This window comes from Ceratotherium simum, chromosome 10, assembly GCF_057802395.1.
Source record: "Ceratotherium simum simum isolate JZ-2026a chromosome 10, ASM5780239v1, whole genome shotgun sequence".
Classification (NCBI taxonomy): Eukaryota; Metazoa; Chordata; class Mammalia; order Perissodactyla; family Rhinocerotidae; genus Ceratotherium; species Ceratotherium simum.
The window spans coordinates 63055248-63068643 of record NC_141909.1 but is presented as its reverse complement, the minus strand read 5'-3'; the positions used below and the strand labels follow the sequence as shown (position 1 = coordinate 63068643).

Here is a 13396-nt window from a genome sequence, read left to right as displayed (position 1 = left end):
CTACGAGGGCTTTAGCAGCCATCAGTTAAAATCCCATTCCTTTTCCATGCTCAAGGACAGCAAGAAATGGGACCTTAACTACAAGGAAGAATCTTAAAGCCCTCCTCTCTCTTGACTTGGGTAGGAAGTGTTATTTAGTACATATTATAATGTTATTTATTTCCACTGATTTAAACAAGAAACAAAAACAAAAATCTACATTTGGTCTCTCTTTTTGTGAGAGAAGAGTTTAAGACAGGCCCTCCCTAGACCCCATCCAAGTATCTCAAATCACTTGTCACGAGTCAATCACAGGCCTGGCTTCACTGCAGATGCTTCCAGAACACTCCTGCTGTGGAAGAACATTTACCCACGCCAGGATTTATCCTGGGAGGTCATTGTGGCCAGTTGCCCCAGATGCAGCCCAACGGTCGGATAATATCTCTTTTTGATAATGTATGTTAAAGTCTATAAGTGGCCATACCTGTCTAAATATTTTAAATGAAATGCATAGCTGACATAGGAAGCTAAGAATTCAATAATTTCCTGACAGACCAGAATGAGAAATAAATCATTCAAACTAATAGCTATGAAACAAAAGGGAGTGGAGGAATCTAGAATTTACTGAATGACGTATAATGTGCTGGGAACTTCAACATATATTGTCTCTTTTGAGCCTCAACGTATGTATAAATCAATAGGAAATTTGTCAAAAATAATTTTCAGTACTCTTAACCTCTGGTTATTGGAGGTGTTATTATTATTATTCCCATTTTACAGATCAGGAAACTGCAACTCAGAGAGTAAAAACACTTTTTAAGTCACTGTAGTGAGTTGAACTGGGTCCCCCCAAAAGTCCTAACCTTTGGTACCTGTGAATATGAACAAATTTGGAAATAGAGTGTTTGCAGAAGTAATTAGGGAGCTTGAGATGAGACCATCCTGGATTTAGGATGGCCCCTAACGCCAATCTCTGGTGTCATTATAAGAGAAAAGAGAGGGAGATTTGAGACACAGAGACTCACAAAGAATGCCAGGAAAAGTTGGAGGCAGAGATTGGAGTAATGCATCTATAAGCTAAGGAATGCCAACGATTGCCTGCAGCTACCAGGAGCTGAGAGTCATGGAACAAATTCTCCTTCAGAGCTTCCAGAGGGAACCAACCCTGCCAACATCCTGATTTAGGACTTCTGATCTTCACAACTGCGAGAGAATAAATTTCTGTTGTTTCAAGCCACCAAGTGTGTGATAATTTGTTAGGACAGCCCTAGGAAACTCATACAATCATACTCTAGGAAGTAATGGAGGTAGCATTGGCTCCTGGGACTGCTTGATCCCTAAGCTAAGTCCTTTCCACCAGGTCATGCTGCTTTTGTGACTATTAATAGTAATTTATGCATGATCTTTTGTTCTTCTGCTTCTGAATTAAATGATAAACTATGCTACAAGTCCCAAAGATGAGAGTGAGGTACACAACACTGGATGGCCCTTTGGAGAACAAAATATGCTGTTCAGCATGCCTGGGCACTCACTAGCTCTCAGGGAACTTACAGATATGCTGAGAAGGTTCTAGCAAATTCTGGGTTAACTAGAGCAGGTTTTCTCAGTGTGTCACTGATCTGTGATCCATGGTAAATTTTTACTGGGCAGACATTTTTTCTTACTGGAAGTTTGTGTCTCTTACATTATGTTTACTGTAACTTTGTGCCCTAGAGGTGGGTCCAGGTTGTTGAGAGGAGATTCAGGCCCATGTGGAGATGGCACTGAAGTTAGCAAGGACTTTGCTGGGTCACCCCAGATGCCACCTCTTTGATGCATGGTCTATCTTTTCACTCATGTCCAGCAAACAGGCTGTGTGCTCTGGCCAGGGCCACACGCCCGTCGTACAGGTGATCTGTGCCTGGGCTGCAGAGGAAGGGCGCAAGATCTCTGGATGGCTCTTCCCCATCCTAACTTCTCAGGAGGAAGCCCAGGCTTCAAACCAAGTTTCTAGCACTCTTCAGTCAAGGACTTCTTCAGTCAACAAGTCCAGTTCTTCTGTAGCTGAGGAAACAGAAGGCCAGCCTGTGTCCTCAAGCTCTTAGCCCTCAGTGGCAGAACCGGAAATAGAATTGGGGCCTTTGATTTCTATCCCAGTGCTTTTTCTACTGTACACAAGTATTTTCCAGAACTTAGCTTACATAAGAATCATCTGGAAAACGTGTTAAAAAGACAAGTTTTGAGGCCTGGCCCTCAGAGACTGAGATCCAGTGAGTCCGGGGTGGAGCCCAGGAATCGCATTTTTGACAAGCACCTCAGGTGAGTCTGATGCGTGTGGCCCACAGCCTGAAGGTATCAGTGACAGCTCCATGAGCAGATCACATTTCCCTGGAGAGCACCCTGTGTTTCAAAAATGCTATTCTTCCCCTTCTGGCAGATTCACAGAAGAGCTTCTGGGTAGGCTCAGGCTCTGGGGAGAAGATGACAATTCCTCAGGGTGAATTTTATGGTGTGGTAAGTTACTGCAATAGATGCTGTTCCTGGCACTCCTGGATCTTCCAGTGTCTGCATTATGATTCTAGAATAAAGATGATTATGAATCTGGGACCCAGCTGAATGAGCAGGACCCTGAGACAGCACAGATGACACTGCTCCCTGCCAAGAGATCAAAGCAGGGGAGCTGAGCTGCTTCCTTAGATGTCTGACCACCCAGGACATCTCTCAGGAGTTCAGTGATGCTGTCATGGGTGCTGTCTCAAAGAGGACACCAGATTTGGCTGCTGCTGAGGTCTGGGAGAAATCTATCTCCGTTTGTGATAACAGTAGTAATAGCATCCCAGAAGTTAGAAGATGCTTTCATGTGCATTATCTGAATCCTTTCCTTCATCTGTGAACCTACCTGAGGGCCCAGTTGTTAGTTGTACAGAACAAACTTATCCTTAGGTTAATTTTCTTTCACCTGAAACTTGGTTTTATTTCATCTCTCTACAGATCTTGCTCTGTGTTTAAAACACATTCAAGTAGGGTGCTCTGCTGGGATGCTCTCAGAGAGGTGGCCCCATGTCCCCTCCTCCTTCTAGCATTTGCTGAAGTTTACAAATAATAACATCGTGATTATTTGATTATCTGTCTCCCGCACTAGACTGCAAGCTTCATGTGGGCAGGAATCAACACATTCCCGGACATAGTACAGTGCTGGCAAGGTAGAGTGGTGGTTGAATGAATAAATGGATGATGAATTAACTGATGAATGAATGATTTATGTAACAAAGGAATGCTCACTGCACATTGTTTGGTGGGTGAACAAGGAGAAAGTTGAGTTCAACCCAAGTGCTGACCAGGCTTGGAGAACTTGCCCTACGCAGCAGATAAAGGGAACCTGCCATCTTGCATGTCCCAGACTACACTCTTTGTCTCCACCCACCCTGAAAGTTCCACTCATCCTGCTCCTCTTCAGCCTCCTCTTAGTGTTGGGCACGACCATCCCCTCATTGTCCTAGTCGGGAAACTATGCATCCCTCTTGGCACTGGCCTCTCCCGCATCACCCAAATCCAATCCATCCCCCAGCCAGTGGACTCTGATCTGCCTCCCAGTAGCTCTCCAAGCTGCCGGCTCCTCTTCACCTAGACCCCACTGCCGCCAGGGACAGGGCACCAGCACCTCTTACCTGGATTACTGCCACCATCTGCCAAATGATCTCGCCTTCTCCACTCCAGCCTCCTCCACTAGCTCCTCTACAGGAGTGTGCCTGCAACTTTAAAGCCTGTACAAATCACCCAGGGACTTTATTAAAATGCAGAGCCTGATTCGATAGGTCAGGATCTGAGATTCTGGTTTTCCAACAAGCTCCCAGGTGACACCAATGCTGCTGGTCCATGGACCACACTTTGAGTAGCCAGATGTCATTTCTAAAATTTAAATCTAAATATGTCATTCCTTCCTTAAAATTCTTCAATGGCTCCCTACTGCCCACAGGCCTTATGTCATCAGTTACCTGCCTTCTTGTCCAGTTCATTGTTCTGCATTTCTCCCATGTTCACTGAAGTGTTTGCAGTTCCTCAAATTGCTGCGTTCTTTCATGTGCCGATGCTATTCCCTCTGCCTAGAATGCCCTCCTACCTCTCAGCCCCCCTCTCTTAGCTAATTCCCACTGGACTGATAGGCTTCACCCAGACATCACCTCCTCCAGAATATCTTTCCAGATCCCATGCACTCACCCATCACTTCCAGAGTCGGTTAAAAGTCATCAAAGGGACACTCCATGGAGCTGTCTCTCACAGCCCTCATTGCCTTGGGATGCACTGGCCTGTTTACCTGCGTGTCTCCCCACCTCCCCACCTAGACCGAAGAGAACAGAGCCTGGGATGGCAAAAGTTCACAGCTGTTTGATTGGTGAAGGATGGAATCACAGAAGGACCCTCCTGTCCTCTCTGGACAGCCTCTCCAGTCCTCCTTCAGATGACAATGGTCTCTCCCTGTAGTTTCTATGGAACCCTGTTAAGGGGGGTCTTTCTACTCACTGCATGTGTCCAGTTCCTGTTTCCATCTGGTTTTCATTTCTTTAGTCTTAAGATCAACAGTCTTCCATTTGCTTTTGTTTTGGGCGGAATCACTGGGAACTGCTGTATCTGCGGCTCTTGCCGCATTGGGTTCCCACTGTCCTGCACACCATCCACTGGACAGGTCTTCTTGAGTGAGGGCCCCCAGCTGCCTGCCCCTGAAATCTGATTCTCCACACCAGCATCTTGTTCCCATGGCTTGCTCAAGTTTTTGCCCAGGGGTCAGTTGGGAGCTGAGGATGCAAGTGTGGGTGTGTGACAAAGGAGAAAGTTGCTCCCACTGCTCTGGCCCTGACTCCTGAGAATCAGAGGCCTTGCAGGGAATCCAGACTTTCCCAGAGTGATATGGAGCCACAGAGGCCTGGCTGCTCCTGGAGTCAGCCCACCCTCCCGTGACCGGGCATGCTTGCTCAGCACTCCTAGGACTCTGTCCTCTCCTCTCCCCACCTCTCTACTACCACCCCAAGCCACAGTGAAATCCCAAAGTGCTTTAAGGCTCATGCAACCTGATGCCATTGTTGGCTGAGCTACTCTGAAGACACATTCCATGACCCAGGGTTGTACTAGAAAAGGAATGGGCCAAGAGGCAGATGATGTGTGTCCTAGGCCTGGCCCTTCCATTTGCTGCTTGCCTGACCATATGCAGTCACTTGGTTTCTCTAGGTCTCTGTTTCCTCATCTGTACAATGGGTTTATGTACCTTCCCTTTCAACTCGTAGAGTGGTGGTGAAGGTTACATGAGTTGGCAAATGCTTGTTGAGTAGTAAGGGATGCACAAAGGCAAGGTAAGTTGGTGCTTAATAACAATGAGGGCAAGGTCTAAGAAAAGGGAAAGCAGGAGATGTTTGCCTTGACATTTCTTACTACCCACCTTCTGGTCATTTCCATACCAATGCCCGTATAGGCTATCTAATCCCAGAATAAAAGTTGGGCATGTAAGTTGCTGACCACATTAGTGTACATTCATTTGATGTATTACCTCCCTGGGGCATTTTAATTTTAAATGAATGGAAGGAAGGAAACTCAAAGGAAGGAATTGATAATGCAGAAACATGGGCACAGTGAGAGCTGTGTGAATGGGAATATACGGGGCAGGGAAGACTCCCTTACACCTCACAGATCGTCCTACATGGTCCACTTTGACTCCATCACCAGGGAAAGGCAGTGTTTTTGTGGGCCGAGCTCTGGAGCTTCAGCCTAATGCCATGCCCCTTTCTCTTGCTACAGAGAATGGGCACTTGAGAAGTTTCCTAGAAACCGGAACTACAGGCAAGTGGACCATTAGGGGATTCTGCCTGTGTGTTCTAAATGGCCTACCAGGTCAGGAAGAATTGTTAACAGCATGGTAGCCTTTTCACTGCAGAAAGCGTCAGCCCACTCTAGGCCTCCAAGACTGCCTAGAGTGGAGCAGAAATGATTGCCCCACAGTGTGACAGAGGCAGAGAGGTCTCAGCACTTCTCTATCCTGATGTGTCTCTAGCTGGCATTGTCTGAGCCTCTCTTCTACCCCGTTCTGACTCTTTTAAGGAGAGCCGCAGTCTCTATTCAAAAACACCTAAACATGCTGGGCTTATGGTGAACTGCCTGAGACCAAGATCTACAGATAGAAATACAGCCTGGAGGATGGGAATATGACCTTGGAGAATCACAAAGCCTGGGAAAAATGTATCTAGCCTTCCTTGAAGAAGAGGCTTTCCAAACCTCTCCTCAGGACTTTATTAGATCTTTTGAAGCAAAGAGACAAATAAGTGCATATTTTCTCCAGAACATGAGGTCACCCTGGACTTGAATTCCAATCCAACAGAGTCTGGACCCCATGGCCCTTCATCTCCTGGGCTCATGCCCTGCCTCGAAAGAAGGCTGGCGATCGTGGCTCTCCATTGATGTTGTAGTGCCTGTCTTCAGGTATCTGCTCCTCAGCAATATAGCCCCCACCTTCTACCCAGAATGCTTTCTCCTCCTCCCAGAGGGCATTCTCTTCCTCCCAGAGGGACTTTTTGTCCTCCCACAGGCCCTTCTCCTCATCAAGAAGAGCTCTTTCCTCTACCCACAGGGCCTTTTCTTCCTCCCACAGGGCCTTGTCTTCCTGAAGAAGTTTCCGGTCTCTTTCCCATAAGGCATTGTCCTCTTTCCAGAAGGCCTTATCCTCCTTCCAAAAAGTGCGATACTTTTTCCAAAAGGTTTTCTCTTCTTCCCGGAAAGATTTTTCCATTTCCCAGAAGGCTTTTTCCTCTTTCCAGAAGGTTTTCTCCTCTTCCCAGAAAGGTCTCTCCTCTTCCCAAAAGCCCAAGATCTGGCTCCGGAAAGCATGGATTTTGTCCTGGAAATTCCACATCTCTTCCCTGAAGTCTTCTATTTTCTCACGGAAAATTTTCATCTCTTCCCTAAAAGCCTTTTCTTCCTGAAGCTTGTGGATTAGTTTCTTCTGGCGAATGTTGGGCGAAAAGATGGCTGGTGACCGGAAGCAAATGAGCCCCATCCATTTGCTCACCTTGAAGGAAAACATCTTCCTAGTCAGCCAGAATGGTGGGGTGGCCATGATGGAGCACAGGGCCCTTGGCCAGGTCCAGGTCAGCTGGTCAAACCCTGTGGGGACACCAGAAAGAACATGTTCATGAGTATCATACGCCAGAGGACAAGCTCTTGGGTCTGTACCATTGGATTTGGGAAAATTTAACCACTGTTCTCTTTGTCTCGTTGGTGGTGTGTGTGAAGAACAAGCTTTGGTAGAGAAACATGCTGGGTGGTCGTGGTTTTGGGCTGAAGAGGCAGTCAATACATTCAAGCTCAAGGCTGTTAAATCGTAGAATCTCAGCCAACAAGGACAGTGGATCTCAACTAGGGTATCAAAACACATGAGTGTGACACGATCACTTAAGGGGTGTGTCACAAACAATTCTGTTTTGCTTTTAAATAAGAAAGTACCACAGCCCCCAAAAGATTTACTTTGTTAAATCAACCAGATTCCATTTAAAGTATTTTTTTTTTAAATTTTATTTATTTATTTATTTTCCCCCCAAAGCCCCACTAGATAGTTGTATGTCATAGTTGCACATCCTTCTAGTTGCTGTATGTGGGACGCGGCCTCAGCGTGGCCAGAGAAGCGGTGCGTCAGTGCGCGCCTGGGATCCGAACCCAGGCTGCCAGCAGCGGAGCGCACGCACTTAACCGCTAAGCCACGGAGCTGGCCCAACCAGATTCCATTTAAACTTTGGCATTCTCACTTGGGGAATTGCTTATAACTTTCTTATGGACATGCTCACAGCAGGGTGCCCACACATGTGACTGTCCTCTATTATAAGCCATCTGGGAAACAGAGAGTGAGAGCCACTGAGCTAGGGGAGACTGTTGTAGTAGAAGAGTCTATTTTGGGAACAGAGGTTTAAAATAAGAAGGTGACAGACAACGCCAAATGTTGGCAAGGGTGTGGAAAAGAGGAACTCTCACACAATATCGAGTAATATTGAACAATAGTGAAGACACTTTACAACCCAGCAGCTCCGCTTCCAGATATGTACCCTGAGGCAACTCATGAATTGTGACCAGGATACATGTACAAGGATGGTCAAGCAGCTCTGTTCATAAGAGCTCAACACTGCAAATGATCCCTCTGCAAATGATCCAATGACCATCAGAATAGAATGGAATTAAAAAATGGTGGTATACTCAAGCAATAGATAGCATTGCGATGTGCAACAATGTGGGTGAATCTTATAAACGTAACGTTGAAAGAAAGAAGCAGGATCAAAGAACTTCAAAGAATAAATTTCCCAAACAGGCAAAACTAAACTCTATTGTTTAGAAAAATATACTTAGGTGATAACACAAAAAAAGAGAAGTAAAGAAGTGAGTCTCATAAGTCAAGATAGTGGTTACTTGTGTGGGGAACGTGATGGGGAGGTGAGATACTAGTGGTTGTGATTAGGTGAGGATATGAGAGGGTCTTCTGAGGGGCTAGCAGGATTCTATTTCTTTACTTGGGTGGTGGTTACATGTGTGTTCATTCTAAAAATATGCTAAGCTATACACGTATATTTTATGTACTCCAGTAAATGCATTATATTTCACAGTAACATAAAAGCTAGGGAGAAAGGAAGAAAGAAAGAAGAAAAAACGAAGAAGGAAGGAAAGGAGGGAGGGAGGAACGAACGAACGAAGGAAGGAAGGAAGAAAGGAAGGAAGGAAAAGTGGAAGGAAAAGACAAGAGAGAAAGAGAAAGAGAGGTCTTCAAACATTGCCGTATAGCTGAGGTATCAGATATCAGAACTAACCACAAAAATTTCAGTAACTACAATGGTGGCTCAAGGGATGAGAAGACGGGATGGATATGGGAAGGTGGTTAGAGTGCAGGGAAGACAAGGGGTACACACACATGGTAAGGGCATTGATTTTGATTCTGAGTGTTCTGGAAGCAGCTGCCAGGGTCTGGCCTCACTCAATGGGCCTTGCCAACCACCAGACTGTGGAGCAACATGAGCTCTTCAGGAGATTTGCAGGCTTTCTCCTTTTTCCGCTGTGTGGCTTGGGAGCAAGAAGTGGGGGAGAAGGAAGGACACAGAGTGTGTGCATGGTGAAGAGGTGGTGGCTACGCTGTGGGCAGCTGGTGGCATCATCATCCACCCAGTCACACAAACCAGAAAGCTGGGGCTCATCCTTTACTTCCTCTCTCTCATCAGACTTTTAATCAATCATCAAGCCCTCCCATTTAAGATCTTTAATATTTCTTGAAACCATGCCCCCTGCTCCATCTCCTTGACCACAGCCAGTTCAGGCTAAGATGCCTGTAGCAGCCTAACTGGTCTCTCTGGTATTGATCTTACCCTCCCATCTGCCCCTACATTGTAGCCCCGGGGGTGTTTCTAAAACACTGTCTCGTCACATCACACCTGCTCACAAACCTTCAAAGACCTCATAGCCCAAAGATCAAATCCAAACGCCTTAGTGAGGCCCTCTGCAACCCAACTCCTGCTTGTCTCTCCCTTTACTTTCCCCTTCAGTCTCCACTCAACTCCAAAGCTAAGTTTCAGTAATAATGAGCTACATTCAGTTCTCTGGACACCACTTGCAGTTTCCTGTCTCTACGCCAAGGCATACGCTGTGTCCTCTACTGAGATTACCTTTTCCTCCCATTGTGGGCTTGAATTCCTGTTCATCCCTTCCCCTCTGAAAGCTACTCAGACCCTCCAGGCAAGGTTCATCACCACCTCCTCGATGCTAATTGTCTCTACCCTCCCTTGGTTACTTGTCGTGCTTGATAGAAATTAGTTGTGGACTAATTGCTGTGCATATAGGAGGTAATTGATAAAATTGTTGGTTGAATGGAACTGAATTTCATTGAAATTTGAAACTGTCATATTCTATGTTGTATTATGGTTATTTGTCTTATTCCTACTATTTTTGCAACTGCTACTATCTTGAGGTGAGAGAAAGGGCCTCATTATTGAAGTCCCCACGTTTCTTTCTTTCTGCCATGAGAACACATGGCAGGCCTTCAACAAGCGTTTGTGGAATTGGATTAGGTAACTCTTCATGAGGAAAGACTCAGGGTCAACTAGAGTTGCAAGATAGCTGTCAAAAACAATCAATTTTCCAACAATGAGATCAGTAATAACAATTGCTACCTGTACATTTATTCAGCACTTTTCTGCTGGGCATTTAACCTGCGTTATCCGTTTAATCCTTTCAACTACACTAAGATAGGTATCTTGATTAATTCTATATTATAACTGAGAAAACCAAGGCTTAAATAAGTTAAAAACCTGTTGAAACAGTTAAGTAGGTGAGTCAATATTCCGCTGGAAGCCAAAGGTCATGTTTATAAGTGCATTATGTGGTCAAGCACATTGTAAACACTATCAGGCTGATATTTTCACTATGAAGGGGTGTGTGTGTGTGCATTTGTTTTTTTTTTTTTAAAGATTTTATTTATTCATTTTTTCCCCCCAAAGCCCCAGTAGATAGTTGTATGTCATAGGTTCACATCCTTCTAGTTGCTGTACGTGGGACTCGGCCTCGGGTTGGACGGAGAAGTGGTGCCTTGGGGCACGCCCGGGATCCGAACCCCGGCCGCCAGCATCAGAGTGCGCGCACTCAACCGCTAAGCCACGGAGCCGGCCCGTGTGTGTGCATTTGTATCAAGCACTGGACCTATCGATAACAATGCATTTAGCAACTTGGTCACTAATTTTAAATAAAACATTCTCTCCTCGTACAACCCTACTGCCGAAGGTAAATATATAGACGCTCACACTAAAAAGCAAATTAAAAAACACTGAATGTTATCACTAAAGAAAATAATTCTTTTTTTTTTTTTTTTTGCTGGAGAAGATTCTCCCTGATCGAACTCCCTGCCAATCTTCCTCTACTTTTTTTGTATGTGGGTCGTCACCACAGCATGGCTGATGAGTGGTGTAGGTCTGCCCTGGGACTGGACCCCGTGAACCTGGGCCACCAAAGCACAGCGCGCCAAGCTTAACCACTATGCCACGGGGCTGGCCCCAATAACTCTATTTTTCAACAAGCAAAATAAGATTTACAAAAGTCCCTTTTCATGTGTGAGACCTGTCTGTCCTCAATTTGCAAAGGAAAAGTTTGTGCAGGTTCTGTCCACTGGACATATCCCAAGACCAAAAGTGACCATCTTCCCACTTATACTAAAGCTGTATTTCTTACTCCATGAGCAGTGTTTGCACTAACTAGAGAACTCGCTGAAACCGTTTAATAAATCCCTTTTTCCTTTTGGCCACAGACGCCATCTCTCGCCCAATTCTACATTTCACACTGTCTGGTTTATCCCAAGCCATTATTTCCAGGATCTCTTTGGGCCGCACACTGCCTGCAGGTCTAGCACCAGTTGTTGCTATTAGTGGGCTTCCTTTTGGGGCTGCTCCCCACAAAGACACAGAGCCTGTCTGCATCCATGATGAGGAGAAGAGAACCAAAAAGCCGAGCGGAGAAGTCAATTCAGGGTAGATGGCTCAGTCCATGGAGTCATTTGAGAATAGAAAAAACTACAAATTTTAGGTCAGCGAGCACTAAGAGTTAACCACACATATTTTCCCCCCTGAATCTAACTCTCCACTTGGGCAGCAGTGGGAGAAACCTGCTTATGACACTTGTTGAATAAGCGTGTTATGGAAATACAAGTATTATAAGTCAAGTATTCAGGGACTCCCCTTGTTCTCAGTGGATCTGGGTTCCTACCTGAGGAGAAAACAGAGGCCCAAAACCTGAAACTTCCTCAGCCTTCAACTCACCCTCTCAGCATCCACATCCATTTTAAATGTCCTCCTCAGGGCTCCCTGAGCCAGGCCAGTCCTTCCCCTTATCTCCTCACAGTTGCATAGTGACCTTGTTTCATCTGCAATCCCTCTCTCATGAGCCTTCCACATCTCTCTCTCTGCCCATTCTGGCCTCTCAGCACACGAACATGCTCAAGTCTCTCTCATCTTGAAAACCAACCAACCAGCCAACCAACCAGCCAACCAACCAACCAACCAACCAAAACAGAATCCTCTAACTCCCTCTGCCTATTTGTTAGCCCTCTCCTCCTTAAATAGTCTTCTTAAGAGAGCAGTCAACCATCACTATCACCATTTCTTCATTATGTTTGCACCCATGCCCTACAGCAATCTGCCTTTTGCCCACTAAATCTGCTAAAACTGTGTCTGTTAAGATCACTAGTGAACTGCCAATTGTTTGGTCCTTATCCTACTGACCTCTTGGCAACATTTGACACAAATTCTTTCTGAAACTCCTTCCCTCTTGACTTCTCCAACACCAGGCCATCCTGTTCTCCTCCTACCTCCCTGACTGTTCTTTCTTGTCTCTCTGTGGACTCCTTTTCCCAACAGAGTATACTTTATCCATATAAAGCAGTACCTACCTCATAGGGCTCTTGAGAGGAATAAATTGGGTATGTTGAGTACCTAGCACAGTGCCTGGCACAGAGCAAGTGCTCAATAAATGGAAAATAAGAATTACTATAATTACTATTTTGTGTCATTTTAAATCTTCTTAGGGTGGCATACCAGGACAATCATGATCTGCTTCTACAAACCAGTTTAGCCTTATCTCTGAGCCACCTCCCCTGATGCCTATACTCTGGCCATCTGGAATTCCTCAAACATACCAAATTTCCCTCACTTCCACGCCATGCTCTTCTCTCTCCCTGGGTAGCCTTGCCTAAACCCACTTCACCTAGCTCACCCTTCAAGACTCAGATAAGGAGTCACCTCCTCTAGGCAGCCTCTCCTGACACTCCCCCACCAAGTTCAGACTGAGCATACGCCTCTTCTGTCCCACTAGGAGCACTTCATCTCCCATCTCCACGTCCAGCATCTAGCACAACGTCTGGTACACAATAGATGTTTAGTAAATGTCTGCAGAATGAACGGCAGTCTCCTGGGTTAGAATGTCAGAGAAAATTCACCTCCGAGTTTTTCTCATTACCACTTAAATTATTTTTGAGAAAGAGATATATCAAATATGTGGATGTGATTTAGATACAAACTACAATATAAAACTAGAAATGTGTATCTATATAGATACAAAAACATGAATCAAAGAAACATGCCTAATCTTCATTGTTATACTTCAAGACTAGGACCTTATTGCTAAGGGAATTTTATATATAACTCTATGCTTAGAACCAATACTATCCAATCTAAAGCCAACAGTTACTTACTGCTTAGCTGTTTCCCACCTGGGCAAGTCCTGTAGCCCTCAGTGCAGGCAGTCATTGTCAAGTCAGATCCCTAGTGATGTCGTTTTCACAGACTCCCCTAACACTGTTTGCAATGTTAACCCTTTGTCCCCTCTCAGTCCTGACTCACAGGGTGCAGAGGGCCAGGATGGGGCCCCAAGTAAGAGATTTGAA

The 13396-nt window shown here is 45.5% G+C and overlaps 2 protein-coding genes across 6 annotated transcripts in view; one reads left to right on the top strand and one right to left on the bottom strand.

Annotated features, from left to right (window-relative positions):
- The window catches only part of LOC101405780 (transmembrane protein 272), a 122661-nt gene that overhangs the window by 20382 nt on the left and 88883 nt on the right, over positions 1-13396 (top strand). The window lies entirely within an intron of this gene.
- On the bottom strand, positions 6356-7057 carry CCDC70 (coiled-coil domain containing 70). The gene has a single exon (XM_004433682.3). The coding sequence runs from the start codon at positions 7055-7057 to the stop codon at positions 6356-6358; it is 702 nt and encodes a 233-aa protein (XP_004433739.3).

Bases quoted from the DNA above. Each gene is read 5' to 3' on its own strand.
- CCDC70 (XM_004433682.3), bottom strand. From the start codon at position 7,057: ATGGCCACCCCACCATTCTGGCTGACTAGGAAGATGTTTTCCTTCAAG.